This window comes from Puntigrus tetrazona, chromosome 14 (assembly GCF_018831695.1).
Source record: "Puntigrus tetrazona isolate hp1 chromosome 14, ASM1883169v1, whole genome shotgun sequence".
Classification (NCBI taxonomy): Eukaryota; Metazoa; Chordata; class Actinopteri; order Cypriniformes; family Cyprinidae; genus Puntigrus; species Puntigrus tetrazona.
In genome coordinates, this window is record NC_056712.1 from 11,375,906 (window position 1) to 11,402,956 (window position 27,051).

At 37.9% G+C, this 27,051-nt stretch overlaps 3 protein-coding genes across 5 annotated transcripts; 1 reads left to right on the forward strand and 2 right to left on the reverse strand.

Moving 5' to 3' along the window:
- Window positions 1-4,017: 4,017 nt before the first annotated feature.
- On the reverse strand, window positions 4,018-6,919 carry hbegfa (heparin-binding EGF-like growth factor a). Its single transcript, XM_043257376.1, has 6 exons — window positions 6,716-6,919; window positions 5,864-6,070; window positions 5,514-5,718; window positions 5,266-5,421; window positions 5,084-5,174; window positions 4,018-4,995 (listed from the first exon to the last, which is right to left on the reverse strand). Exons 1-5 carry the CDS (start codon window positions 6,753-6,755, stop codon window positions 5,102-5,104), a joined length of 681 nt encoding a protein of 226 aa, XP_043113311.1. The 5' UTR covers window positions 6,756-6,919; the 3' UTR covers window positions 4,018-4,995; window positions 5,084-5,101.
- Window positions 6,920-8,144: 1,225 nt separating this feature from the next.
- On the forward strand, window positions 8,145-15,699 carry rufy1 (RUN and FYVE domain containing 1). Its single transcript, XM_043257352.1, has 17 exons — window positions 8,145-8,450; window positions 9,911-10,084; window positions 10,529-10,646; window positions 10,756-10,857; window positions 10,974-11,097; window positions 11,169-11,230; window positions 11,345-11,480; window positions 11,609-11,710; window positions 11,945-12,061; window positions 12,454-12,621; window positions 12,709-12,806; window positions 13,009-13,128; window positions 13,540-13,669; window positions 13,803-13,897; window positions 14,120-14,168; window positions 14,433-14,510; window positions 14,591-15,699. Exons 1-17 carry the CDS (start codon window positions 8,168-8,170, stop codon window positions 14,729-14,731), a joined length of 2,097 nt encoding a protein of 698 aa, XP_043113287.1. The 5' UTR covers window positions 8,145-8,167; the 3' UTR covers window positions 14,732-15,699.
- On the reverse strand, window positions 15,631-26,038 carry hnrnph1 (heterogeneous nuclear ribonucleoprotein H1). Of its 3 annotated transcripts, none has more exons than XM_043257361.1 (11): window positions 25,813-26,038; window positions 25,296-25,393; window positions 25,059-25,214; window positions 24,272-24,415; window positions 23,491-23,629; window positions 20,993-21,171; window positions 19,910-20,013; window positions 19,664-19,799; window positions 19,022-19,105; window positions 18,819-18,917; window positions 15,631-16,382 (listed from the first exon to the last, which is right to left on the reverse strand). In XM_043257361.1, exons 2-11 carry the CDS (start codon window positions 25,378-25,380, stop codon window positions 16,279-16,281), a joined length of 1,230 nt encoding a protein of 409 aa, XP_043113296.1. In that variant the 5' UTR covers window positions 25,381-25,393; window positions 25,813-26,038; the 3' UTR covers window positions 15,631-16,278. The 3 variants fall into 3 exon arrangements, with proteins under 3 accessions (XP_043113296.1, XP_043113297.1, XP_043113298.1); XM_043257362.1 differs by having other exon boundaries at window positions 18,687-18,917; XM_043257363.1 differs by having other exon boundaries at window positions 15,631-16,386; window positions 25,813-26,037.
- Window positions 26,039-27,051: the final 1,013 nt, after the last annotated feature.

A 27,051-nucleotide genomic window follows, 5' to 3' on the forward strand; every position in this document is an offset into this window, starting at 1 on the left:
AAACAGTGGCTCATGGAAGAGTCATTCTGGCAGTGAGGCATGCACGCTTTAGCTTAATCCTGCCCAACCGCATTCGCCGGAAATGGGAGGCTCTGAGGGGGGTGGAGGCTCTTGTTTAAATATGTGAGTCAAGTGCAAGACATCCCGCCCTTCTGACTGAATTCTGCATTGTGGTAAAAAAAGGCAGTGCTCAACACAAGCCACAGCCCTGGAACACCATCGGATTCCCAGCGTTTATTGATAGCATTTACTGAAAAAGCAACTGAATTTGTTTGCGCAGGAGCCGGAGCAAAAAAGAGATGGCTTCTTAGTCATTTTGCCCCCTCTCTGCTTCACTCCTCCCAGCGTTATCATATCCTCTCCTCACATTTGACATACAATCCTTCTTGGACCCTCCAGGGGATCTAAATAGACGGGTGAGAATTTAATAACGTGATAAAGATACACAAGTGTCTGTGAGGTCACAGTGAAAGAATCTGATGGCAGCTCTTGTGGGCCGTCAGGACAGAAGATGAAGTTGACTTCTGGCTCTCTAGGAGAAAGACAGACGGTGCATCAGAGACCTTTATGCCTGCATTTAAACATGTCATATACATATGTCAAACAATTAATCATCATTAATATCATTAATCATATAATATATGTGTGTATATTGTGTATGTGTGTGTATATATATATATATATATATAAATGCAAATACATACATGCATATACAGTATGTAATAAAAACATGCTATATTTACATATAAAATATATGTGTGTGTGTGTGTGTGTGTGTGTACATATTTTCAAAATATATACTGTATGTTTGTGTATTTATATATACATAATAAATATACACTGTACACATGTAAACAAATACTTTTTTTAGATGCGATTAATTATGATAGATATATATACAGCAATTCCTCACAATCATTTCCTCATAATGTTATTTTACAAGTAGTTACTTGTTTTGGAAGATCATTAATATGGAACAAAAAATTAGAATAAAAAAAAGTTAATTGCAACTTTTTATCTCACAATTCTGACTTTTCCTGCAAATGTGAGATTACATTTCACTATTTTGACTTTTTTTTCTCAGAATTACATTTTTTTTTTTTATTAAGTGTTGGAAAAAGTCCTTTGCAATAGAAGATGATAATAAATAAGCCATGTATAAACGGCTTTTAATCTTTACAATGTAGTAGACGACATGCAAAAAATAGTTGAATTTCAGGACGTAGGTTTATATGAACACGAATGACACCTCAAATTTTGTGGCCACCTAGCAACCCCTTAGCAACCTGCTGGTGACCACTGAGAACAATATAACAACACCCTGGCACCCACCACCACAACTCCCTATAGTTTATATTCCAGCTACTACAAATGTACGTTTTTGTGGCAGAATTCTGCAAATGTTCAGACTATCAGAGTATTTCTAGATTCCCCTTTGAGCTGTAAATAGTGAAGGAGTATCTCACTGCGCTCTACCGGGGCACCTCGAGTGTTGAATCACAATGGCTCTGTCGACACCTCATCCATCAGATCTTGTGTTTCACAGACTCTGTGACAGCTGCTCTCCTGCTCTGCCAGAGAGTCATTAATACACCACAGCACGCACACCCTGCTCAGCACAGGTGAGTGAGTGAAAACAAACACCTAAGACACGACACCTTCTCAAGAACCTTTAGCCCGAACACATTGGTGGCCTAATGAGATCTCCAACTGTCAGTGTGCGCACTTCCATTGCACATGGAAACGAGCCATTGTTACAGCAGGAAACACCTTGCCCAACAAATAGGTTTTGAGAAAAGGCGAGTTTTTACTGGCAAACAATAAATGTTACTCAACGGAGTCATCTTACTCAACCGCTGGAGATGTCTCAGAGGCAGAGCCATTACAAGAAATGTCTGAGCTTATGTCAAGTTACCTTTATTCATATAGCGATTTACACAATACAGACTTTTCGAGGGGATTCACAGAAATGAACAGGAAATGATCCAAAAAGACAATAGAGCTATTATCTGGCTCAAGTCCGTTTTTCTAATTCAGTTCATTGCAATGGATGTGTCAAGTTTATCAATTATTAAAAAAGTAAAATTCAGCTATAAGCAGCTCTACAGAAGACGACAGGGTTATTGTTTAGATTATGCCAGTTCGGTGTTGTGGTTAATTATACGAGATGCATCTAAGATGTTTTCAGTGGCTTTGAGCAGTATGAAAAAAAAATGCACTTTAGAGGTGCAATACTACATCAAAGACGTATAACATTCGTTATGACCGCTCTATCGAAGGAAGCCCCGCCCTCTCAAGAGAATGGCTATTGCAAAAAAATGGATTTGGCGGCAAGCAGGGAAGGAGACCAGAGTCCATTTAATGTGATCCAAGTTAGCTGTTACGCTTTTTCCAACGGTAATAATACATTAAATAAGTCTGTAAAATAAGGAAATGTGTGTTTAGGACTGGGCATGTGCACTAGGTGGTCTAGCCTGAAAAATAAGCTTTTTTTAATGCTATTATGAATCTGTTGTTGTCATAATTTATTTGTTGATTTCAAATTAATCAAGTTTTGGATTTGGAGAATTCGATGTTTACCCCATTCAAAGAGATTTCAAATGAGAAATGACTTTCATGGCATTTTTAGAATGCGAGAGAAACCAGTGCATGTTTGCCTTGAAAAATAATGGAAAAGCTCTGTTCCAATCGCAATTTATCATTGTCCTTTATGGTTCTTAAATTAAAAGTGTGCTCTGTGTAATCCGCCCATAACAGTGTTGATGTTGCAAAATTCATCCTTTACGAAACAATTTCAATCTCAAGCAGCTCTACACAAGACGATAGTTTCATCATCCAGCTGACGGTATTTTCTTGTAAACTTACTGTTTTTTCCTTTTTTACTGATTCAGCATGCCGAAGGTAGCAGCGGCAAGGAACCCAAACCCCAGAGAAAAGTAGCTTGGGAGAAACTGGGCTCAGTCTAGAGGTCATTTCTACTTTGGTATGTCATCATAACCTTACTGAATTATGAACTGTAAGCTCGACATACTACCAGGGTGTGACCCAAACCCATACGTACAGTATTCCGACCAAATGCGGCAGAGTTAGATTGGATAGCTCATAAAGCACGAGAATGAAGTCATCCCTAAAGAGGGCCGTCGGCCACCCAGTGTGTGATGAACCACCCGTATCCCCTGCCAGATCAGTCAGCTGACCGCGCCGTATCCAATTACCCAAAGCTGAGTGAACTTATACCAGCATAAAACAATAAACGTTCATGCTGTCATTCAGTATCACTAACAAACAGCGATAAAGCTGGGCCCCGTACGAATGATGTCACCCCAGACGGGAGCTTTACAAACAAACAGCGCGAGTCATTCATTCAAGCAGACGGGCACCGTGCGGAGCGAGCCGAGCTCGTTAATGGGCTTTGCGGAGGTGGTTTGCCACAGACGTTTAAACAGTGGTTTGAAACAGTGAGGGTCAAAGGTTAACAAAACCAACAAAGGATCCGAGGCCGACTTCAAACGCGCGAAAGGAAATGAGCTCTGCGGTGTGGGTTCCTCTTTTAAGTTTGTCACGGATCCAGCTTTTATAGATCAGAAGTACGTTCAGTCGAGAATAAAATGCTGAAGGTGTTCCTCCTGCCGAGGAAGTGCAATTTCATGATGATGCAAGCGGATAATGCAAGGTGAGATGTTGCATGTGATGGGTGTGTTTAAAAAAAAAAAAAAGTGGGTTTATTGTCAGTGGCCACAATGCAGATCACATGCTCAGGATACAGGTGCAAGTCACATGAAAGACGTCTTTGGATTGAGAGCAGGAGGCGGACTAGACAAAAATGTCTTTTTAACGCCAAAACGTAGACATTACAGTATTTTTGTCGCTAGTCCAGTTTTCAAAAATATCTTAGAAAATGGGAAACCGGTCCTAACTGCTCTCATGAGGAAATGACTCATTGCATCACACTGGAATCTTCCTCCTTGGGAAAATAGCGAGCATACAAGTCTCTAAAGAAATTACAATAACTTGGTCTTTTGTATAAAGAGGTTTTATTATTTGCCTTAATTTCTTGCCGGAGCGTTTTTGTTTTTGAAAATAAACGCTCCATACATACATTGAGAGAACGAGGAAACAACTACGGTGTCTTATAGAGCAGGATGCTGAAATTAAAACAGAAAATGAACTGAATTCACATTTCTTAATTCTGTTCGGTAACAGTGTCAGCACTTTACTGGCCAAACAAAAAAAAAAACAAAAAAAAAAAACCACGCTTTTTTCTTAAAGTTTGCTGAAATATACATTCTAACACTGTCCTGAACGTCAAAATACAAATAATAACTTCTCTTCATTAAATGCATCAAAAATATAAAATACCATTATTGATATACTATTTTGACTTTCAGTCTACCATCGTTCAGTACTCATTTACTGAATAGACACGGATTGCTACTGCTTTTAATAAATAAAATATTACATCAACATACAACACAGACACATCCAAATACGTTGCCAGAGCATTAGGGCTGGACAATGTTGGTCTAAATCCAAATAAATACGAATAGTTAATAATATAGATATATACATAAATAAATAAATTAAAGCATAGCCAGCAACGATTAAATAAACAGTGCACAAGACATGAACAAAAACGCTTATTTGTAAGAATACTCATTTCAGGCCAAGCTTCTTCAGCACTAGAAAAAGCCCCGCCTCTAAAACTCAAACTACATTCCCAACCCCGAAGAGTTCCTTCTTATTCGGTGTGGCACAGCTCGGTTTTCTCTTCCTGACCGAGTCCGTCCGCCAGAGTTCCAGTTTGTGGCAGGTTTTGAGCTCTCCTGTGAACCGTTTAGCGAGTCATTGGTGAGTCAGGCCCTTCACGGAGGCGCCGCGGGCTCCTGCCAAACAAACGCCGTCACCGTCCTCTCCTCCAGCACGCTGTGCCCTCTGCTCCGCGCAACATTCAACTTTGCCACTTCATTTTTGAGGTAGAATTTCCACACGGTTGCCCTGAAATAAAACAAGAACGCAGATGTCAGGTCAAATCGCGCTGGATGACTTCAAGCAGCGTTGCGCGCATGGGGATGAGCTCACTCACCGTTCTCTCCCGTCTCGTTTAGTGGTGTGGGGCGGCTCCCAGTTTAACCTTCTCCTCATTTTCCACGTTATACGCACCTTGCTTGTGAAACCTAGAGGATACAAAAAAACGACACTGAAGGACTGCAGATGTGTAATCGGTTATAAACAAAAATGAATGCGAGCGATTAAATAAACACGAACCTGAGTGCCAGTAAGAGTCCAATGATGGTGAGACACAAGAAAGAGAGAACCACGGCCACCACAGCAAGCGCTGTAGTGCGGTTATATGCGCTATCATTCTTCCTTACTTCCAGGGAGAAAAGGTGACATCGCTCTCCTGAGTAGCCCTGGTCACATCTGGGGAAATAAAAACAAATAAATCAGCCATTGAGCTTTAAAATGGCCATGGCGAAGCGTTACGGGATGAAGGGTTTAAAAGCGGCGCTTACATGCAAGAGGGCCCCTTTAAGTCCTTCAGATACTGGCAGGTTCCGTGGATGCAGAAGTCCTTGTACTTTTTTAGACATGGGTTTCTTTTCTTGCCTTTTCCCTTTCCTTTGGCCTTCTTCCTTCCGAGCCCCTTCCTATTCAAGCCTTCGCGTTTCTCCGCGCTCAAAACCGCACTCTGGTCTTTGGGTTTGCTCGAAAACGCAACTGTTTCGGCGGGAGGAGGAGGAGAAATGCACAGTTATTCATATTAAACAAGTCAAACTAATCTGTGACAAATTGCTCGCGCTCTTCTATTGCGAGTCGTTTGGGACAAAAACGTCTGCTAAACGCTTATGTTGAAATTAATTACCAAGTGGCTCTTCGTAATCCCCTGAGAGCTCGTCCTCCTCTTCGTCGTCATAGTAATACTCGTCTTCCTCCTCATATTCCACTTGCTTGCCATCCACAGTAGATCTCTTCTCGCTCAGTACCCCCAGAAGGTCGATCACAGCTGTCTGTGCAGGCCTCTCGCTCTCAAAGCGCTCTATAGACGCACCGCTCACCGACGTGACAGCCACTGGATGGGAAAACACACCGAACAGCCATTAAAACTTAGACGGATCAATGGTTTAAAGGTTATGCAGTGGATTATTGACAACAATATAAATTATAATATCAAAAATATACAAAATTAGAGTTGTTAGTGTCTCGCAATTGTATTTTTAGTCCCATTTTTTGTTGTTGATGCATAGAGGCCACTAATATTCTCTCTTTTCACTAGAAAAAGCACAATCGGGTTTATTTCACGATCCAGAGACTGACACGCAAATAAGCATGTTTTCAAACTAATAATAGGTTGTGTGCATTACCTAAAACCCATAGAGGGTGCTGAGGGGCTTCATTTACAAAAATCTCGCATGCACAGACACTGAGCTAACGAATGAACGCATGAGACGAAAATAAATATACCCCAGAATATTCTTAAAACAGAATGACTGAATGACATTGTTGGCCCATTAATAGGTTGACTGGTTACGAACGGGAGGGAAAAAGCCTCTGCTGAATACGAAACAATTCGTGTTACGAATTTCCACTCAATTTAGTAATAAACCAAACTTTTTAAAATAAAAAAACGGAGCATTTTACACTTATATAAGAAACACAGGGCTGTAACGCGACACCCTTCAGCAACAAGCGACCTCGGTCCGTCAGTTATACTCACCGGTAAGGACGAAAAGACGCAAAACAGTTAAAAACTTCATATTTTCCTTTCTGGTAATGACGACGATAGTTTCAGCTGTTAAAAATAAAATCCTTCCCGCGGCGGTAATTCCTCTGAAGCCTCTGAAGGCTGTTAGCTCGCGTCTTCAAGCGTTACTCTGTGACTGTGAGCGTCTCTCGTGCGTCAAGGTTAAAAATCAGCCGCGTCCCGGCGACGTCCACTTAAATATGACCGAGGCCACACCCACTATAGAGCTCTGTATCGGGACAAAATCCTTTGATCACGTTTTATTAGCTGTTTTTCTGGTCTACACCTCTTTCTTCCTTTTTTTCAGAAGCTTTAACCCTCCTACTGCGATAAAAATCTACACCCACCTGTGATCCTCTGGCCTACTTTGTAAACAATTAAAAATGCATGTTTTTTGTTTTTTGTTTTTTTAAATAGAGCACACACACACACATATATATATATGTATATATATATATATATATATATATATATATATATATATATATATATATATATATATATATATATATATAGAATGAAGTAGCACATTTGTTTTTTTTCTTATCTTACTTTATAACAAATTGTCTATTGTGATATTATAGATACAATTTTACAGTTGCAACATATTTCACAAATAAATTTCCATCGTGTCTGAAACGATCCAAAGACAATAAAACCTTGACAAAAACAACACTTTCCATGAGTTTGAAGCTAATAAAAAGAACACCTCATTATGTCATTATAATTTAATTTGCATACTATAAGCACAAAAAAAGAGATTCAGATTTTGACTGACACTGTAAACGAATGAATGACAGCATGTATGTACAAACTCTAACAAATCAATTCATCTTCATTATTTGAATCTCCTTGCCATTATTACCGACGATTGCATTTTTTATATCATGTATTGAAATGTGTATATATATATATAAGTTGTCTTAAAAATCCTAACAATGACTTTCCCCAGTTTTGGACATACAGCACACTAAGCAGAAGGCATTAAAACAGCATAGGGTCAGTTTGGAGAGTAAGCTAAACGGCGTTAAATACTGCCATCTAGTGAACACATTAAACTCGCACGTACACGGTCCAACCGATGTGCACATATAATTTGATAAACATTAAAAAGTCTTTCCGTATATGCGCAAGTTTTTTTTTTTTTTTTTTTTTTTTTTACCTATTTTTAATTTTTAATTGATTGATTTTGTTTTATTTTGTATTAAATGTATATATTTCTTTTTATTTTATTTGCTGTTAAATATATTCGTTCTTTCGGTGCTATTCGTCTGATTTTAATGTGTTTAATAATTTTTACATTTTTTAAATCGACATCTGAATACGGATAAAACAAAATATCCTCGATCGCCGCTCGATTTGTCTCCCCTGAGCGATCAAAAAGCGATTGCTCTGGTCTCGAGTCACATGTTTTGACAAGTAAACATGGCGGACGAGGATACAAACACCAAAGTTGAATGCGAAGACGTTCCTGCGAAAGAAGAAGAGCCAGAGGCTGCGGAACCTGAGCAAAACGATGTCGCCAACGATACCGACGAGGCTCAGAAGGACAAGCGGGCAGACAGCTCCTGGTCGGCGCCCATTCTGTCGTTTGCTCGTAAAGCGACGGAGACGCTGAGCAGTGGAGTGAATCACTACAGCGCGGGGTTAAAGGGATCGGACACATCTCAGCACACCTCTGACACCTCGGATGCCCCGAAGACTGCAGGTGTGGCACCCGTTCAGCTCTTTAATATTCAGATATAGGGATAAGAAAGTTAACTGCGCTTACTTAGTAAGAGAAGTAGTAAGATGAGCAGTCAGAAACACAATTAACAAAGTGCAACGACAATGCCATATTGTTGTAAGTGGGGCCATGGTGACACTGCCTTAATGTTGTAGATAAATATACGTGCACAGTACTTTTAGTAATGTTATTTATTTATTTGCATTTTAAAATGCACCATAAAAATCTGACGTTTAGATTGGTACGAATGTATAAGGGAACGTATATATTTACCGAAAAATCTACTTTTTTAATTAATTAACTTATTTATTTATTTTTAGTTAAATAGTTAAATAGCCCTGAGGGAAAATATTATATAAAACTACAAATATCGCATGCAGTGTCATATTTTAGATGCTACTGGATGTAAATACCTAGGTTTGTGTTGATAATAAAATAATAAATAAAATTTGTGCATATTATGTTTCAAAGAATTTTTTTACCTGCTATAGTGTACTGTGTATAATATAAATTTTTTTTATTTATTCTAAGCAATTAGAATATTTATTTATTATTTACACTTTATTTTAATATACCTTTTATTTTGTTCTAAATTGCAATACTGTAGTTAATTTTAATTATTGTTATTTTTTTAAATCCAGTTATTGTCGCTCTTCAATCAAAAGGTGCATTTATTTTAATGTAATTGTATTTGTTTTTATCATTTGATTTTTTTTTTTTTTTTTTTTTTTTTTTTTATATAAACACGTTTTTTTCTAATCTTTTCCCTCGGCTCCCATTTGTGTCTTACTTTTTTGAAAACCTTTGTCGTGCTTGATAAGAGAAAATAATAATTGCTTGTGTGTTTTTATTTAATGAGAAGTCAGCTGCCCAAATACTGCGATATATGACTAAAAATATGCACTTTAGTAAATGACAAAGAGCCATGGCATCATCTTTTTGCAGCACTGCTTCATCAAACCGTAGTTTTGTAATAGATATCTATTAGTGTACCATTCAAAAATGTAAAAGTCCAGTTGATTGCATCACTACAGTGTATTTATGAGCTTATTGTTAAGTATGACAAGTGCTTTTTTACATTTTAATGCAGTTACTGTTACATGGTGAAGAACATAACCTACATATGAGGCTTATCTTGTGGTATAATACCAATATATGACATAATTGTATTGTAGACCATTACAATATACAGGAAATGAATAATGCACCTGCTTCCTGACTGTGAACGTTTATTTTTTTCCCAGCAGGAACTTCCACTTCCCCTCAAGTTCAGTTTAAGACTTTATTTGTTATTCTAAGTTACCGTAATATTTGCGTCATTGTTTTTCATTTGCACCTAATTGCACCGACTCACTGGTTCTACTAAGCCACCGTGAGCTGATTAATCCTGCAGATGTCACAGGAAGTGTTTGTGCTAATGTTTGTGCATCTGTGTTGTCCAGCTGTGAAGGATCCTGTGGTGATAGAGAGGTCAAACCTCCTCAGCATGATGAAGCTCAGCATTAAGGTTCTCATCCAGTCCTCCCTCAATCTCGGCCGCACACTGGACTCTGAATATCCACCTCTGCAGCAGTTCTTTGTTGTTCTGGAGCACTGCCTTAAACACGGGTTAAAAGGTGAGATGGGGCATGAATCCTAAGAGTGAATGTCAAAATCAATTAAGAAAAAGGGAGAGAGAAAAAAAAAAAAAAAAATTATATATATATATACCCAAAATAAATGTATCTATCTATTTACATCTGAAAGGTGCACATTTTCTACTTGAAATGTTATTGCTGGACATTTTTATTGTCAGTTTGAGACACTATGAGACAGTCCTATTAGTCTCAGGGTAAATCAGTCTCATTATAATAGTCATATTTATTCTATAAAATAATTTATTGTACAGTAAAAGTAAAATGCTGAAATGTAGGGCAGTGTTCTTTTTGAATCATTGCTATACTGTTTTATATTATTTTTAATTAAATTTAATTCAGAAATGTTCATTTATGAATTAAAACAAAAAAAGTTCAGATATTTTATGGTCTAAATCCTGCATGTTTCTGTCTCCTCCTGTGCAGTGAAGAAGACTTTCATTGGTCCGAACAAGTCTATCTGGGCTCCTCTGGAGCTGATAGAGAAACTGTGCCCTGAGTCAGCTGACATTGCCACCAGTGTGCGGGATATGCCTGGAATCAAGTAGGTTCCCGTCACAGGCGTTTGTGTTGAATATAATATCCTGTCTGAAACAGTGTAATAGGAGAGGGTGAGTTGATCTTTACGTTCATGAGGTTCTGTGTTGTTTCAGGACAGGCCTCGGACGAGCTCGAGCGTGGCTTCATCTGGCTCTAATGCAGAAAAAAATCGCAGACTACATGAAAGAGCTTATAAATAGAAGAGACCTTCTTAGGTAGGAGCAGTTAGATTCATGCACCGTAAAATTAATATCATGCAAAGTAAAATACTGTAGTGCTATTTAATTCTTTCTCAGTGTAAATTCGTGGGGTTTTTTTTCTCTTTTCTCAGTGAGTTTTATGACCCCGGGGCTCTTATAATAGAGGAAGAGGGGGCTGTGATTGTAGGTATGCTGGTGGGTCTGAATGTAATCGATGCCAATCTGTGTGTGAAAGGAGAGGATCTGGATTCCCAGGTAAAACATATAGCCATCCAAACCATGTTATCAGATGAAACTGATGCTAAACACTGTGTCCGTTTCTGCAGGTGGGCGTCATTGACTTCTCAATGTATCTAAAGGATCCTCAAGCTCCTGAGAACACACAGGAGTGAGTGTGCCAGCACTGAGCAAAGATTAAGCATTACATCTCTAATTACATGGCTACATGTTATTTTGCTATATACTGGTTTAGTCATTTTGACTCTTTCTGATTCTTTAACAGCGATTCAAAAATGACAGCTATTCTTGACCAGAAGCACTACATAGAAGAACTGAACCGGCATCTGAGCTGCACAGTGACAGATCTTCAGGCCAAGATGGACTCACTGGAGAAGACCAACAGCAAACTCATTGAGGAGGTGGAGAAATTATGACTCTATTATGAAATTAGATTTTGCATATTGTAATATCTCGGTTTTAAATTGCGCACATTATTAATAACAGGATTAACATGGAAAAATATATTTATTTGACATCCTTTATACAGCTTACAGCAGCTACAGACCGAATCAATGCTCTGCGCGAAGAGCAGGAGCAACTTAAACAAGAAAATGCTAATATTCTCCATTCTAGTCAGAGGAAAGAGGAGGTGAGAATGTTGTATTATGAAAACCGTAATAAATCATTTTTGAAAATCTCCATCAATTCTCTTAACAAGGTGCTAGAAAATGTTTGGAATATCTTTTGCCAGACCCTAAAATGGCCAAATGCAGGCCTGTCTGTTGGCTTATTACCAATTAATGAATCCAAGCGGTATTTTGTCATTTCAAAACAAAGTTACCTGCCATCTAGACAGTTTGGCTCACTTTGGATTGTTGTTTAGGTCACTCTACAAGACAGCCAAGTTGAGCTAGAAACATATCGACAGACGCGGCAGGGTTTGGATGAAATGTACAATGTCGTTTGGAAGCAATACAAGGAGGAGAAACGAATCCGGCAGGTAAGAATGTTAAAATAATAATTTAGCTCTAAATGTAAAACCATTTTAAAATTTGTATTGTATTGCATATTATTAAAGGCGCAGTGCATCTAAAGAAATTATATTTTGAGTTGATTTAAAGAACGTGGGTAAACCAAACAGTTGTTGGCCCCCAATTGCTGTTATAGTATGGGGGGAAAAAATACCATGAAAGTCTGTGAGGTCTAAAACAGTTTGATTTACCTACAATCTTCAAAAGGTCGCCTTTTATGTTTAATAGATGAAAACTCATGCAGATCTGGGACAACTTGAAGTTTAATAAATGATAATGGAATTTTAATCCCTTTAATTCATGAATGTAAATATAGTATTTTATTGAGCCAGTCAAAGTGTCTGAATGTTTGGCAAATCAGGAGCTGCAAAAGGAGCTGGAGCTGCAGATCGGCCTGAAGCAAGAAATGGAAGTTGCCATGAAACTCCTGGAAAAGGACACGCATGAGAAACAAGACACGCTGGTCGCGCTTCGACAACAACTAGACCAAGTCAAGAATCTCAACATACAGATGTTCAACAAAGCACAGGTGTTACTTCTTGTTGTCTGAACAAAATGGTACTGGGGTAGGATTACCTGCGACCTGTAACGTAAGTCTTGTCGTTTAACCTATAAGGAGTCTGACCGAGTGGCCCAGAAAAAAGTGGAGGACATGCAAGAGCTGGAAAAGAAGATGATTCAGATGGAAGCAACCATGAAGGAACTAGAGCAGAGGTGCCAGGACTTTTTTTAAGGAATAATTCACACAAAATAATTTAATATTTTCCCACCCATATGCTGTTCTAAAGCTAATGGTCTTTGGAAGAATATAGATGAAAAAATCATACACTTTTGAAACAACATGAAGATGACGGATCTGTGTGAAATACGTATGTAGTATTTTTAGACCTCATCAACATGAGTACTTCATTCCTAGGCTTCAAAATTCAGAAAATGTGCGCAAGAACACGGATGAAAGCCAGAATGAGCTGAGATCGGAGATGAAAGGGAAAGTGAATGCTCTGCAGAAGCGTCTCTCTGATCTTGACACACTCAGGTAGGGTAAATCACTTTTAGAAATATAGATTTATTTATTTTTTTTATCTTTGTTGTTGATGAATGATGGCAACCAAACTGTCCATAGTATGAAAATACTATAGTCTATGGCCACCGTACCTGTTTGGTTACCGGTATTCTTGTGTGTTCAGCCCAAAAAAAAGAAACTCGTGTAACAAATGTACGGTGCAAAAATGATGAGAGTGTTTGGGTGAACTGTCTGATTTATAAATTTAAACCAGCTGTAAACTATTGGTTTCAGATTTATATATACTGTTATACTCACTTTAGAAATCTCATCCTGCATTAGATATATATTTTTTAAAATAAATTGTGTTTGTTCTCTAAAGATATCTTTTTGTTAAAACGTAAGTTCATGATTTTTCAGACTGCTGTTTCTGTTCTCGTTCAGGGCGGGCCTGGAGTCAGAGCTGAGCACAGAGAAGGAGCACCGGCAGAACCTACAGAGGGAGCTGCAGAGAGAACAAGACAACAGTGCAGAGCTGCGCACACAACTACAGCAGCTGCAGGGCCTGCAGACGGTCAGACATGCTGCTGCTTCAGCCACGCAACTAACCACTACACGTCAATAAAGACTTTCAGTTACACGAAATCAAAGCAAGAGTGAACGTTTTTGTATTATGGTTCTTGAACACTCTACTCTTGTTTCCACAGGAGCTGCTCGATCTCCGACAGGAGAAGAAACAGCTCCAGCAGCTGTGCGAGGAGCAGGAACAGGCTCTGCAGGAGATGGGCCTTCATCTCAGCCAGTGAGATTACATTTTTTATATTTTTACATGACAGGTGTCATCTGTAGAGCTGCTTGAATTTGTATCGTAATTGACAAACTCTGCAACACTGAGTCGTTTTTGAACTGAATTGAATCAGCTGACGCTTCTGGCATTTTGAGCTGCTTTTAAGTTGAGTGTTCATTTCATAACTGAAGAACTTTGCAGCATGCTAAATCTCTTAAACTAAAATCCTGCTTTCAGATCCAAACTCAAGATGGAAGACTTCAAAGAGGTTAACAAAGCCTTGAAGGTAAAAAAAAAAAGCTTTGTGGGGTTACCTTTGTCCAGCACAGCAAAGCCAAAAAGTCCCCATGTAGTGTTGCTTTCCAAGTAGTACTGTATATTTTTTTTTTACTTTACTCCTGTGTAACTTCTTGTACACTTATTGATGTGATTGACTTTGTCACTTTTGATTATTTTAATGCATCCTTACTTAATAAAGTTATATTTTTCCCCGGTAATTTAAGCATTGCTTAATATCCTCCTATTTATTTTGAATAATTGTCTTATAAAGGGTCATGCCTGGCTAAAAGACGATGAAGCTACACAGTGCAAGCAATGCCAAAAAGAATTTTCAATCTCTCGGAGAAAGGTGAGTGATGCTCCACTCAGTCGGTGACTTCATCTCAGTCTTTGGCATGCAACTAAATCGTTTTTGTTTCCCGTTTAAAGCACCATTGCAGGAACTGTGGAGACATCTACTGCAACAGCTGCTCCAGTAATGAGTTGGCTCTGCCCTCGTACCCCAGACCTGTCCGAGTGTGTGACGTCTGCCATTCTCTACTGATCCAGAGAAGCTCCATCGGCTCCTGACAGCATTCTACATCTCTGCTGATCGTGTGTGTGTGTGTGTGTGTGTGTGTGTGTGAGAGAGAGAAACTACAGGCTGACTGGATTAATCAAGTTCTCAATCAGTTTTTAACACTTATGCATTAATTACTTGTGGCACCACTGGCTTCTGTTTGACTAAAATCTTTGATCGTTGCAAAACCATATGCAAAGTTTAGTTGTTTTTTTTCGACAGGAAAACACATGGATAATTTAACTAACATTAATCTGATTGTATGATGGTCTCCATTTTAGGGAGAACACTAACGCATACAAGCCTTGAATGCATAAGGATTCATATTTCCATACTCTTCATGCTTTTTAGTCTCTTCTTATCAAAATAGGACAGAATTAATTTAGTAAATTCTGTTTAACTTTAAGGAGAAACAGAATTACCGAATTATAATCTTGATCACTAATTACCACTATTTTTAGTATATGTGCTTGTGCTATAAAGATTTCATCTGTGCATGTCATACAAAAATATACCATTAAAACCGGGACCAGTTCCTGTATGAGGTTAGTAGTACATATATGAATGTGTGCATTTCTAAAACCATTCTTATATAAATGGAATTAAATAACAATGGTTTCATGTACACATTTGTTCTGCTAATATTGTAAATGAGGTCCAAAGTCATAAATGATTTTTTTTTTCCCTCCCCAAAGGTAAAATCAAATTTATAGTATGCAAGACTAAATAGCAGATGAATTGTATTTTCTCCAATTTCTTTTGCTCATGCCAGTCAAAGAAAAACTTTTTATAAACATTTTTAAGGCTCTCTGAATACAAAATGTCTATTTTAGATTGCATTTCCCGTGTTGTACCTTCTTTTGTCTCCAGTTCTGTTGATAAAGCTGTAATGAAGTTTCTGAGGATTTTATAGAATTGTGTACGGTTTAATAAACACTGCCTCAAAGTACCGATTCAACTTTGAAGCCATGAGGAATCAGACATTTGTCCACTACAATGAAATCACAGGGGGGGAAAAAAGCAAATGCAAACAGTAACATGCATCCAAATTAAACCGGTCCGCTCCCCACCATGCTTTAAAACGATACAAAAATCTTAGTTTTTTCACTAAACTTAAAGACTCTTTAAACGATCGGCCTGGAGTAAGCATTAAGTACATGCAAAACACCTTTGCAAGAGCCAAAAGTTTGAGATATGATGCTACAATCACTGACAGAGTGAAACCTCTTTGTGCAAAGACGTCAAGCTGTACAAAAGGCTTTGATAAAGTTGGCCCATAGAGGAAACAAATCACCTCTTTTAATACTCTACTGTAAAAACCGATTTTACAGGCGCCTCTCCCGTGTTATACATGGGCTGTGTCACATTTCAGCAAATAAAGAGTTTCTCCTTAACATAAATTACTACTGATTTCAACCATGTCAAAAGGGAAAAAAGAAAAGTTTGCTTGTGTACAGCTCCAAACACAACTTGAAGGGAGCAAGGAACAAAGAACAAACAAATGAAAGAAGACACTGTTCAAACGAAAGTTATAAAGCAGCCATGAAAGGCCCGGAGGCTACATCCCCCAGCCTCCCGCCATGCTGTTGTTGAGGCCGTTCATTCCCATGGACCCACGGCTCCCTCCACCGTAGTAACTGCTCCCCATTCCGCCCTGATTACCTGACAGGAGAAAGAAATACACATTTTAGGACCAGGGAGTTCTCAGTGCCGAAAAAAATGGCCATTTATGCAAGACTCTCAAGGCCTGGTCACGTGACAAGCGATGCAGGTTTGTCATGGAAGAGTGAGTTACACAGTTATTATAATGAACTACGCTAAAATGAAAGCCAATACAAAACCATGTGTCACTTGCAATACAAAATTTATTTCAGCTATTTGCCAAGTTTTCAGTTCAATTTAATGTAACTTGATGTACTAAAACAAATATTGAACTATATAGACATGCATAAAAAAAGGAGAACAAAACACTTTGAAATAGAATGAAAACAAAATATACAATTATTAATAAATATAATGGGACTTCAGTGCTATTATGCAACATTTAAAAAATTCCACATGAAAAGCAACTAGATAAGATTGTAAACAAAATTTCAAATTAAAGTGTGAAGTATTTTTATACGCTAGAAGTTTAAAGGGTTTCAGTTCAAAATAGCTGCGGTCCGTAACTTTTGGTGCTCTAGAGGTTAAGAAACAGAACTGCGTTTGTCATTTTAGCCGGAGCTACTTCTCTCTGTTTATGATGGATCACGCAGGTCCCGGGCTACTCGGCAGCGGTACCTACCCGTCTAAATAGTCCGAATATAAACCGTTACTATAGGTGTACCGTAGTGATTCAGTACAAGCCAAAAACATGGTTTGCAAAATGGATATCGTACTCGCTCATTATATAAATTTAGCACACACAAAAAAAGTTATGGACCGCAGCTTGATTTGCTGCTTTCAAAAGCTAAAAATCAGTTAACAGATGATTTAGCCAAAAAACAAAATATATATTAAAAAAAGTTAAAATGGTTAAAAAGTTCACAGTTCATCTAAAGAAAACACCCAGCTAAAATGAGGTGAATTAGACAAAAAACTAAACACCCAGCAGATTTAGCAAAACAAATCTAAAAAAAAAAAAGCTAAGGAAACAAATAATCAGTTGATTTAGTAAAAAAAAAAGAAGCAAAGAAGCATATAATCAATATAACACCATGTCTACACGGGACGCAACAGCTGAAGTCTGTCTTCACAGGACGCGACCACCGAAAATGATTTGACACGTGTCAATACATCAGCTGTCAGAAACGTGTTGTGCTGCACCCAGTATAGACAGCAGAGTGTAAGAGAAGTTAGCAATAAAGCACTGTTAGGTAACTATGGTTGCAAGTTCCACTAAACTCTATTGATATCAAGGGAACTTGTAGCCATGGTTGATTTAGGGGAAAAACCTCACTTTATTTGTTTGTTTTTACACAATGGCATAAAGCATGTTACGATGCATCAGGTGAATTGTTTGGCACTCAATAACTGCACTTTAAATTATCAGATTGGGTCAAAGGTGAAACAGTTTAAACTTTGGGTGCAAACATTACGTAATTTAAAGTGCATGCAATCCGGTGTCTGAGATAATGCTGGTTTGATGATCGGGAGACTTTGATGGAGGTCATGTGATAGGGCCTTGAGCGATGCGTCAAATTCTAACCCACTTGGACCCCTAAAAGATTCCACCAGTTTGAAGAACTCTCTGGATGCTCTATTTGGACCCCAATTACAAATCCCAAAATACTAAGCCTTAACCAGCAACATGCATCAACGAACCAGCACAATGCAACCAATAAAAACATCAGCATTTTTCCTTAATTATATACTGTGTACAAATTCTGGATGTTCAAATTCAGAGACTGCATATTTTGAGGGCCGCATTCTGAAAACGTCAATGCGGGACGATGATGACGCGGAAAGGCTAGATGCATTACATGCAGCCTCAAAATATGTCATTTGTTGTTTGGCCCATGAGGGATGCAAGAGGTGAATCCTTCACAGCCCAGACTACCGGAATATTTGTTAGGACTTTTATTGAGAAAAAGTGGAACTGCACATTTAAATGTAGTAGTATGTTTCAGTTTACTGATTTAACTTTCTGTGAGCAATCCACCAGACAATACTTGGTTTGGCCAAGCTCACAAACTTCGAAGAATGCAGCCCCTGAATTGGGACACAGATGATGTAATTCATAAAACGATCAAATTAAATGCCGTTGTTTTAGTTAGTAAACTAACCATCACCATAATCTAATCATAACCATTTTACATGCAACCCTTACTGAATTGTGCTATCTGTTAAATAAGTGAACATTGTGATACTGAAAGGTACACATTTATTAAACAGAATGATTATATGTAGTCAAAGTAAAATCCAGACACACTTAATTAAAATTATATTATTGGCATTGAAGTACTGTTTAATTGTGATTGTATTTACCTGATCAGCTACAACAGGATAACACGAAAGGCTTTTTAATCAGGCATTACAAACAGCTACCCCTAGGGGTCCAAGGGCGATAGGATTTGGCAGGGAACCGGCTAGCAGAGCTACGGAAGAGCTGACACTCACTGTAGTCACTGTAGCCCCCCATGCCACTCTGGTTACCATAACCTCCGCTGTAGCCAGAGCCCATCTGTTGGCTGCTGTGTCCGTATGACGACTGGTTTCCTGCAGAGTGACATTCGTGCATTTATGATGCTCACTGGCAGTAAGAGTTACTAAGGCTGTACGAGTTACTAAGGTCTGAAGTAGAGGTTAAGAAGTGGTCTTACCCATACCGCCCATCATTTGGCCACCGTACCCTCCACTTCCTCCCCCCGCCGTGGAGTTTAAGAACAGCTCCACATAACGGTGCTCTGCAGGAGAATAAAAAGCCCATTCATACCAAAATATTTAGCATCCACTCTAACAGAAGATATGCTGATTCTGATTGGCTCGAAGCTTGAAGTTGAACTTTTATAGTAATTCCAATGCAAAACACATTCCATAATTCAAAACACCAAGTACTCTTCAGTTTTTATGCGTAAGGGTCAGCGTACAGTGTGCGATACAGAACAACCATGCATACTTTGTGCATAGACTTGATTAACTGTACACATATGCTAACGAGTGCGTTAGGCTCCAGAATGTCACGTATCATAACCAAAGTTTTATTCAGGTGTTCAGTTTCCTTCAAAAGAAGAATGCAGACAGTCAAGACAAATTAATTAAACTGAATTTAAACATACTCAAAAACTAATTCTCTCATAATTTACTCAATCTCAAGTAGCTGCAAACCTTTCTGGCCTTCTTTAATATGCTGACACAAAAGAAGATATTTTAAAAGACTCGGGTAAAAAAGTATATATATTAAAAGTTCCCCTTTTAATGAAAATCATTGAGTTTTACTTTAGTTTTGACTTCTAAACACTTACGCATATTGGCTTTGTCCTTGGACATGGCTGCCACGGCATCCTCGTGTGTGGCAAATTCTACATCCGCTTCGCCCGTTACTCTTCCATCAGGACCGATCTCCAGGTGAACACGCACTGGGTTCAGTGGAGAGAAGAACTAGAGAAGAAAACACAGAGACAGGCAGTAAACAGGACATGCGCGTAATCAAATAAACGATTTGTATTAACAGATACTTGAAACAAACATGTGCCTGTATAAGGACTCACATTGTATATATCAGTTTCAGTGGCTCTGTACGGAAGGCCTCTCATATGCACACAATGTCCTGTTGTACTCTGAAAGGAGGAGCCGCCGTCTCCATAACGTCCATCTTTGAGGCAAAGAACAAGTTAAGAAACTAAATTGTGCCTGATTGTGCTAAATTGTGCTCCGTTTTACTGAACTGTGCACAAGCATCTTGACGGGAAGCTGTAGAAACGGAGCAGTGATTTATCGCAACAGAGTAAAAGCAAAGATATTCCTTTAGTCATTTATCAGAGGCATTCTTATCTAAAGTGACATAACACAGTTTATTACAAGGAAAGTTTCTTGAAATCACGTGAGGTTTGAGCCTACAACCATTCAGTTAGCAATTCAAAGAAGCAACTATTATTTTGGGACTACTGTACTTCAAGCGAGTGCCATAGTCTCTACATTTTTCTCTATATGCACACTAACAAAAGTTCAAAAGTTGGTGGTTCTTAATTTTTGTAAAGAATTAAAAAAAAATTACAACAGATGTTTTTTTTAACTTTCTATTAATCACTTAACCTGAATGCAACATGACCCCAGATTAATTTTATTTATTTTATTTTTTTTACAATCAATACTTTTATTCAGAAACGCATTACCTCACCAAATATAACACAAATAGCTTTTATATAAAACATTTCTTGTAGGTTCATCAAATTATTATAAATCATTAAACAATCCTGAAAAAAATGTATCACAGCTCTCAAAAAAATAATATTAAACAGCATAACTGTTTTCAACATATAGGCCTATTTCTTGAGCAGCAAATCAAGCATATTCCATATGATTACTGAAGTATCATGAAGCTGAAATCAGCTCTGAATCACAGAATAAATTACATTATATTCATATAGAAAACAGCTACTTTTGTAACAGTTTTTCACAATATTATTTTTACCATATATTTGACATTGAGTAAAACGAATAAAACACAGAATATCCTAGCGATCCCAAACTTACAAACAACAGTGAGATTGAAGGAATATTTAAAGTTTAATATCATTACGCTCGATCAATAGTATTTGTAGCAATGTGGATGAGAACCAAAAATACTTCACCTCCACCGTATCCTCCTCGCCTCATTCTCTCAAAGGAGACTCCTCTGCCCATGCTGTTGTATCCACGGCCGCCTCCAGGCCTGTCGTAGGGGCCTGGTCTCTGCATGCCCATGACCTTACGCTGGGGTTCATAATGCGTGCGCACTTCTGCCCGGCTGCTCTTGAAGATCTCTATGTACCTAAGGGCATACATACGGAGCAATGGCACCAGGGTCTACCGGCAAGAGACAAGAGCATTCCTGCGTGCAGTAAAAATAAGGGCTGTCTGAAAACGGGTCTATTGAACAAACACCCTTAGTAAGCATGACTCTGGGATGACACTAATTAACAGTCAGCCTCTCTGTTCAGTGACTTTATGTAACAGTTTCCGAAAAAAGAGACACAGAGAGAGACAGAAATAAAGAACCCTTAAATATTTATTGTTTCATTCAACCCTTCATTACGAAGAACTTTTCTTATGGTCACCCGAAGGCAGCTGGAAATGTGCTACTGTGGTCTGGGTCTTATTGGACTGACACGCTGCTTTCGTTCTCTGCTAGCAAAGCACTTCAGACTGTTAGGGGTAACTTTGCATTACCTGTTTAACTGGGTCCTCGTGATCTGAAGTCTTCAAATGGTAGAAAAACTGAGAGATTCCTATAGCATAAAAAAACTTAGTGCTGAGTGGCCATCTGACTAGGCAGACAAGGGTTGGCATTAAAACACCTCAAATAAAAAGAAATGTTCTTTGAGCAGCAAATCACCGTATTAGAATGATTTCTGAAGGATTATGTGATGCTAAAAATTCAGCTCTCGCAGCATAAGAATAAATTAACATCGTAAAACTTTCAAACAGAAAAGAGTTATTTAAAAGGGTTAGTTCAACCTAAGATGTTGTCATTAACATGAACTAAGACCTTCATTCATCTTCAGAACACAAATTAAGATATTTTGGATGAAATCAGAGAGCTTTCTGAACCTTTATAGACAGCAATACAACTATGTTCAAAGCCTGTCCAAAAGCTTATGAGCTATGAGAATGTGTTTTCTTTGTGCACAAAAAAAACTTTGTTCAAAAAAAACTTTTCAACAATTTTCAAAAAAACTTTGTTCAACAATTTGTTCAAGTTTTTTTCAATGCATGTTTACATCAGTGCCACGACAATTAACCTAAAAATTTCAAGTCGAAATCTCTCTGTCGAAATCTCCAGACATGTTTTATCTCTGCTTGTAAACAAAGCGTGGTGCGCCTGGTTTTGAAGTTAGATTGGTGGCCCCTGGATCAGCAGCACCGTGAATGTACGACGAAGACTGACACAGAGTAGAAATGACTGTTGAATAAAGTTGTTAATTTTGTGTTCACTACATTAAAGGAATAGTTCACATAAATGTGAAAATTACGGCATATTTTACTCACGCCAAAGCCATGCTAGGTGTATATGGCTTTCTTCTTTCAGACAAACGCAGTCAGAGCTTTCAAGCTTGGTAATGCTCGTGGATGGAAGTCAGTTATTAAGGTTATAATTTTAAAACTACAAATATTAATTATACTTTAAGTTAATTTTCCAATACAGTACCTGCAGATATATATGATTTACGAAGCTTCAATATAAAGGCTGCAATCCACAAGCTTTAGCAAGAGGAAGAGCCAGGATAAATAAAAAAATAAAAAACTCGTCTGAAGGAATAAAGTCATATGTACCAAGGATGGCTTGGGGGTGAATAAAATATGCCGTAATATTCATTATTGGGTGAATTTTAAGATTGAATCACTGATCCTTTGAGTTGCAGTCTATGGAGGGTGAGAAAGCTCTCAGATTTCATCAGAAATATTGTAATTCGTGTTTCAAAGATGAACAAAGGTCTTATGGGTTGGGAACAACATGAGGATGAGATTTTTCATTTTTGGGTGAACTATGCCTTTAAATTGTTATAATATTTTACGATATTACTCATTTTAAACATAAATGTCCAAATACTGGCGTGTTAAGGTGCAGTTACAAATAAAATCCAGTCATTTCGTAGGAATCCATATGATCGTGCATTTTGTGCGATGATGATAGATTTCCCCTATGCAGATTTCGCAAGAGGTTCAAGCTTTTCACGAATCCACTGCACCAACAGAAAGCTGCTTGGTTTGAACTCGTCTTCTATGGGAACTGTGCTTCATACATCGCTACACTATAGACAATTTATGATGAATGCTTTTTCGCCTGAGTAATTTAGAGAGAAGTTCTCCCGCTAGTTGAACAACTTTACCTTTACAACCCGAAAATCACTAAACTGTCTCAAAAGCGCTCGTATTCAGTTATCTCTGTAAAACTACAAAGTGCAACTCAATGGTTCACTCAGCACTAATAATACATAATCTTTAAAGCTTCTGGACCTCATCTTCCTTGTTTTTTGTTTGCCGTCAAATCATCTGTGGTCATATCTTGCCATTTCTGCAGTGGATGATTTATTGAGGTGAACACCATAAGAAAAGCAACGTATCCAGGCAACCAACCAGCCATCCCCACCTGTGCCCTATTCTTTCCTTGTGTTTCTTTAGAGCCTTTTCGGCTATATCCTGTGAAGCAAACTGCACGAAGGCCTCCCCCGTACTCCTCCCCTGGAAGTCCACCGGCAATGTTATCCCATTTGGCACGATTTCCAACCCTTCAACCCAAGGACAGATAACCCCAGTGGGGGACAAATTAAGTCACAAGCCCATTAACAAGACTTTATATTACTCTATGGGTTTCTCTTTATGTCAAATGAGAAATGGTACTACATAAACATTCCAAATGGGGCCACAATACATTTGAACCTTTTCTGGCACAATTTATGGATAATTTTGTGCAAGAAAAAGAGGGGTCACTTAAATCAAATGCCTCTTGAGTGTCTGTCTCAACCCATCTCTTGTCTGTATGGTAAGCCCCAAAAATTACCTAGATTGTTGTGCACCTGTTTTAGGTATATCAAAATACAAAAAAGGGCTGAGGCAGTTCAATTTAGAAGAAGAAAAAAAATGAAAAAAGAAAACACAAATTCTAATAAATTACACAAATGGACAAAGCTGGATAAAAAGTGACCCATCTCGGTCCTTCTGGATGGTCCAATTCTTAAGATTCAATACAGATTTCAACTATTCCTCATTTTTAAGATTATATGACTGAAACTGAGCTCTTCAATTTAAATGTTCAAAGCTCATTTAAGTGGACATGATGGTCCGATGAACTAAAATAAACCTAACATCAAGGGTGGCATACTGTTCAGTTTTGTGTAGAAAGGGCAAATTTAAATTCCTATCGGACATACCTGCAAAGAACTGAACAATTTCCTCCTTGCTGCATCCAAAAGGCAGACCGCGAAGCCTAACCAGGCCGTCCCCTCCTGTGTCCGGGCAGTTCGGTCCGGTGTGCTTCAGAACCCAGTCCATCTCAACACTATTGGATTTGAATACTGAAAGCACACATGAATTGATTACGGGTGTATTTCATCTTGAATTATTTGGTGTAGTTCACCAAAAACGCTTTTTGCTGAAACCCTCAGGTCACCTGAGAGGTAGATGAGTTTGTTTCTTCATAAGAACTTCCCCTCAGCAGTGAGTGGGTGCCATCAGAATAACCAAACAGCTGATAAAAAGTATTACAAGTACTCCATATGACTCCAGTACATCAATCACTATCTTGTGAAGTGAAAAGTGTTTGTACTACATTTTTAAATTCAAATCATTGCCTCTGCCTTGTCTGAATCAGGAGAGAAATATGCTCAGATGTAAAAGCATGGTGTAGAAGTGAAAACAGCCTGAAACAGTTCTAAACCAATGTTGATGTCGACTCTGAAAACACATACCTTTGCACTTAAGATATTAACCGTCCACCGAATTCATGTGGATTAGATTAGATGTTTTTAATCAGATGTTTGGTCTCTCATTGCGATGGAACCCATTGGTGAGCAAAGTGATGCAATGCTATATTTCACCAAATTTATTTTGATGAAGAAATAAACTCAACTACAAGGATTGTCTGTGTGTCCACACGTTTTCAACAAATGTTCATTTTTGGATGAATGGTTCCTTAAAAAAGAAGTTGCCAGTGCCTACCTTCTACGTAACGGTGGCCCATGGTTTCACGATCTTTCTTCACTGCAATTTTAAGATCTTCTTCTGATTCGAACTCTACAAACGCTTCTCCGCTTGGCCGCCCTTCCCGTGTGTATGTGAAGTGAATGCTTGTCCCGTTGCTTGCAATCTTGCACTCTACAATGACATTTAGCTAGAATTAGTCAAAGAATAAAACCTACGTGGAAAAGTTGAAGCACAGGACTTTTTTTTTTTTACCCGAGAAAAACCTCTGAACTTCATCTACAGAACAGGACCATGGCAAACCTCTGACTCTCACCACAAAACCCTCTCCATCCGCCATGCTGGAAACAACCCTGTTTTAACACAAAATATACGATAGTGGCTCTACAACACACTATAGCATAACTCAAATACAGATATATCGTTTACAGTGATCGTTTACTGAATTTCATTTGCGTTTCCAATGAAGCACGACTGCACGATAAACTACCCCAGACATATAAACATATAAAGCAAAATGCTCAGCCAAAATAAACAAACAGGGCCAACTATCAATTAAAAGCTAATCCTATCAATCATGCATCTAAACATTTCCTATCCATTCTCTATTCAATCAATACAAAACAAAAAAAAAAACAAGAAAATCCCTTTAAGCATAAAACAAGGCTCTGTGTGAAAAGCAAATAATCATTAACATAATAAAAGAGGGAAAGTGTTTAGCATATAACAGAAAACGAAACTGTTAGCTTAGCGAGCTAGCTGAAGCACATACCTTCTGATAAACCCCCCAAAGACGCTTCGTCTACTCAACCGAAGCAAAGCGACGTGATTTATCTACCTCTTAATGGAGTATTTTTACCATGCAACTTCTTATATATGTCTACAACAGGTCCATTAATAAAAAGACACGAGAAACTGAAGTGTCCTCACGTATGAACGAGCGATAAACAGAGCTCTTCTCTGATCTGACAGAAGAGGAGGATCAAAAACTCAAAGAGGCGTTTGTCGACACCATCTGTCTGGGATGTGAAGTTACAGCGCTCTAAACCTATATGACACATAAACCTAAATTTAGTGTGCCATATTATCTCAGCACACGAAGTACATTCTCTATCTGTGTCGCTATCAGGAACGTATGTTACTATTTACATAGAAATAATCCAAAACTAATGAGAATGAGATTCTGTAGATATTTAGTAGACAGCAATGAAGGTTTATATTCGCGTTTGACAGACCTATCACTCAACCAGTCCGAATTAAATATCTTTTTTTTATTGAGAAATATAACTTTTACAACATTATGGAGGTTGCGGTTACAACCCTATTACTAATGTTTAGGAATGAGTTTAGAATCGTGTATAGAGTTTAGACAGGTTCCAGATATCATCATCACAAAACAACAATAATAGTAATAAAAATGATAATAATAATAATAATAATAATAATAAACAGCTCATGTAAAATTAACTCGATCGCCTGGGGTTGGGAAACATAATTTTCCTAAATTTTAACCTTTTGCTAACCATTTGTTGAACAGGTTTTTGTTGTTGTTATTGCTGTGGGCTATCATATGGAAGCACATTTTTGACAAACAAAAGTCATAGGCTAATTATGGCTCCATATATATATATATATATATATATATATATATATATATATATATATATATATATATATTTGTTTGTGTTTTTTAACTATACTATAACTATACTATACATAAGTATTTGTATTTGTACAACTTTTTTGTACTTTTTAATAATACTTATTATAACTAATTGCTTTAATTAACAATTAATATAACTAACTAACTATCTGCAGGAACTTGGCTTCCACATATATAGCCTGCATATAGCTGTTTCGTTCCGTGTAAATGCAAATCCTTGGCAGAAGCATTGTAAAAAAAAAACAAATCCATTTCCCTGAAAGATCTGGCAACCCTGCATGTTACGCCGCCTGTTTTTGTTGTTGCTCAAGTGTCTTCTATCACATGATGCGAGTCACGTAGTCTGGG

Excerpts from the sequence above, each read along its gene's own strand:
- hnrnph1 (XM_043257361.1), bottom strand. The coding sequence starts at position 25,380 with ATGGCGGATGGAGAGGGTTTTGTGGTGAGAGTCAGAGGTTTGCCATGG. Across the intron at positions 24,416-25,058 it reads GGGCCACCGTTACGTAGAAG|TATTCAAATCCAATAGTGTT; the intron begins GTAGGCACTGGC and ends GTGTGCTTTCAG. Across the intron at positions 16,383-18,818 it reads GGGGGGCTACAGTGACTACA|GTAATCAGGGCGGAATGGGG; the intron begins GTGAGTGTCAGC and ends TTCTCCTGTCAG.
- hbegfa (XM_043257376.1), bottom strand. The coding sequence starts at position 6,755 with ATGAAGTTTTTAACTGTTTTGCGTCTTTTCGTCCTTACCG. Across the intron at positions 6,071-6,715 it reads GCGTCTTTTCGTCCTTACCG|TGGCTGTCACGTCGGTGAGC; the intron begins GTGAGTATAACT and ends TTTCCCATCCAG. Across the intron at positions 5,422-5,513 it reads TTAAAGGGGCCCTCTTGCAT|ATGTGACCAGGGCTACTCAG; the intron begins GTAAGCGCCGCT and ends TTATTTCCCCAG.
- rufy1 (XM_043257352.1), top strand. The coding sequence starts at position 8,168 with ATGGCGGACGAGGATACAAACACCAAAGTTGAATGCGAAGACGTTCCT. Across the intron at positions 10,858-10,973 it reads AATAGAAGAGACCTTCTTAG|TGAGTTTTATGACCCCGGGG; the intron begins GTAGGAGCAGTT and ends CTCTTTTCTCAG. Across the intron at positions 12,807-13,008 it reads ATGAAGGAACTAGAGCAGAG|GCTTCAAAATTCAGAAAATG; the intron begins GTGCCAGGACTT and ends CTTCATTCCTAG.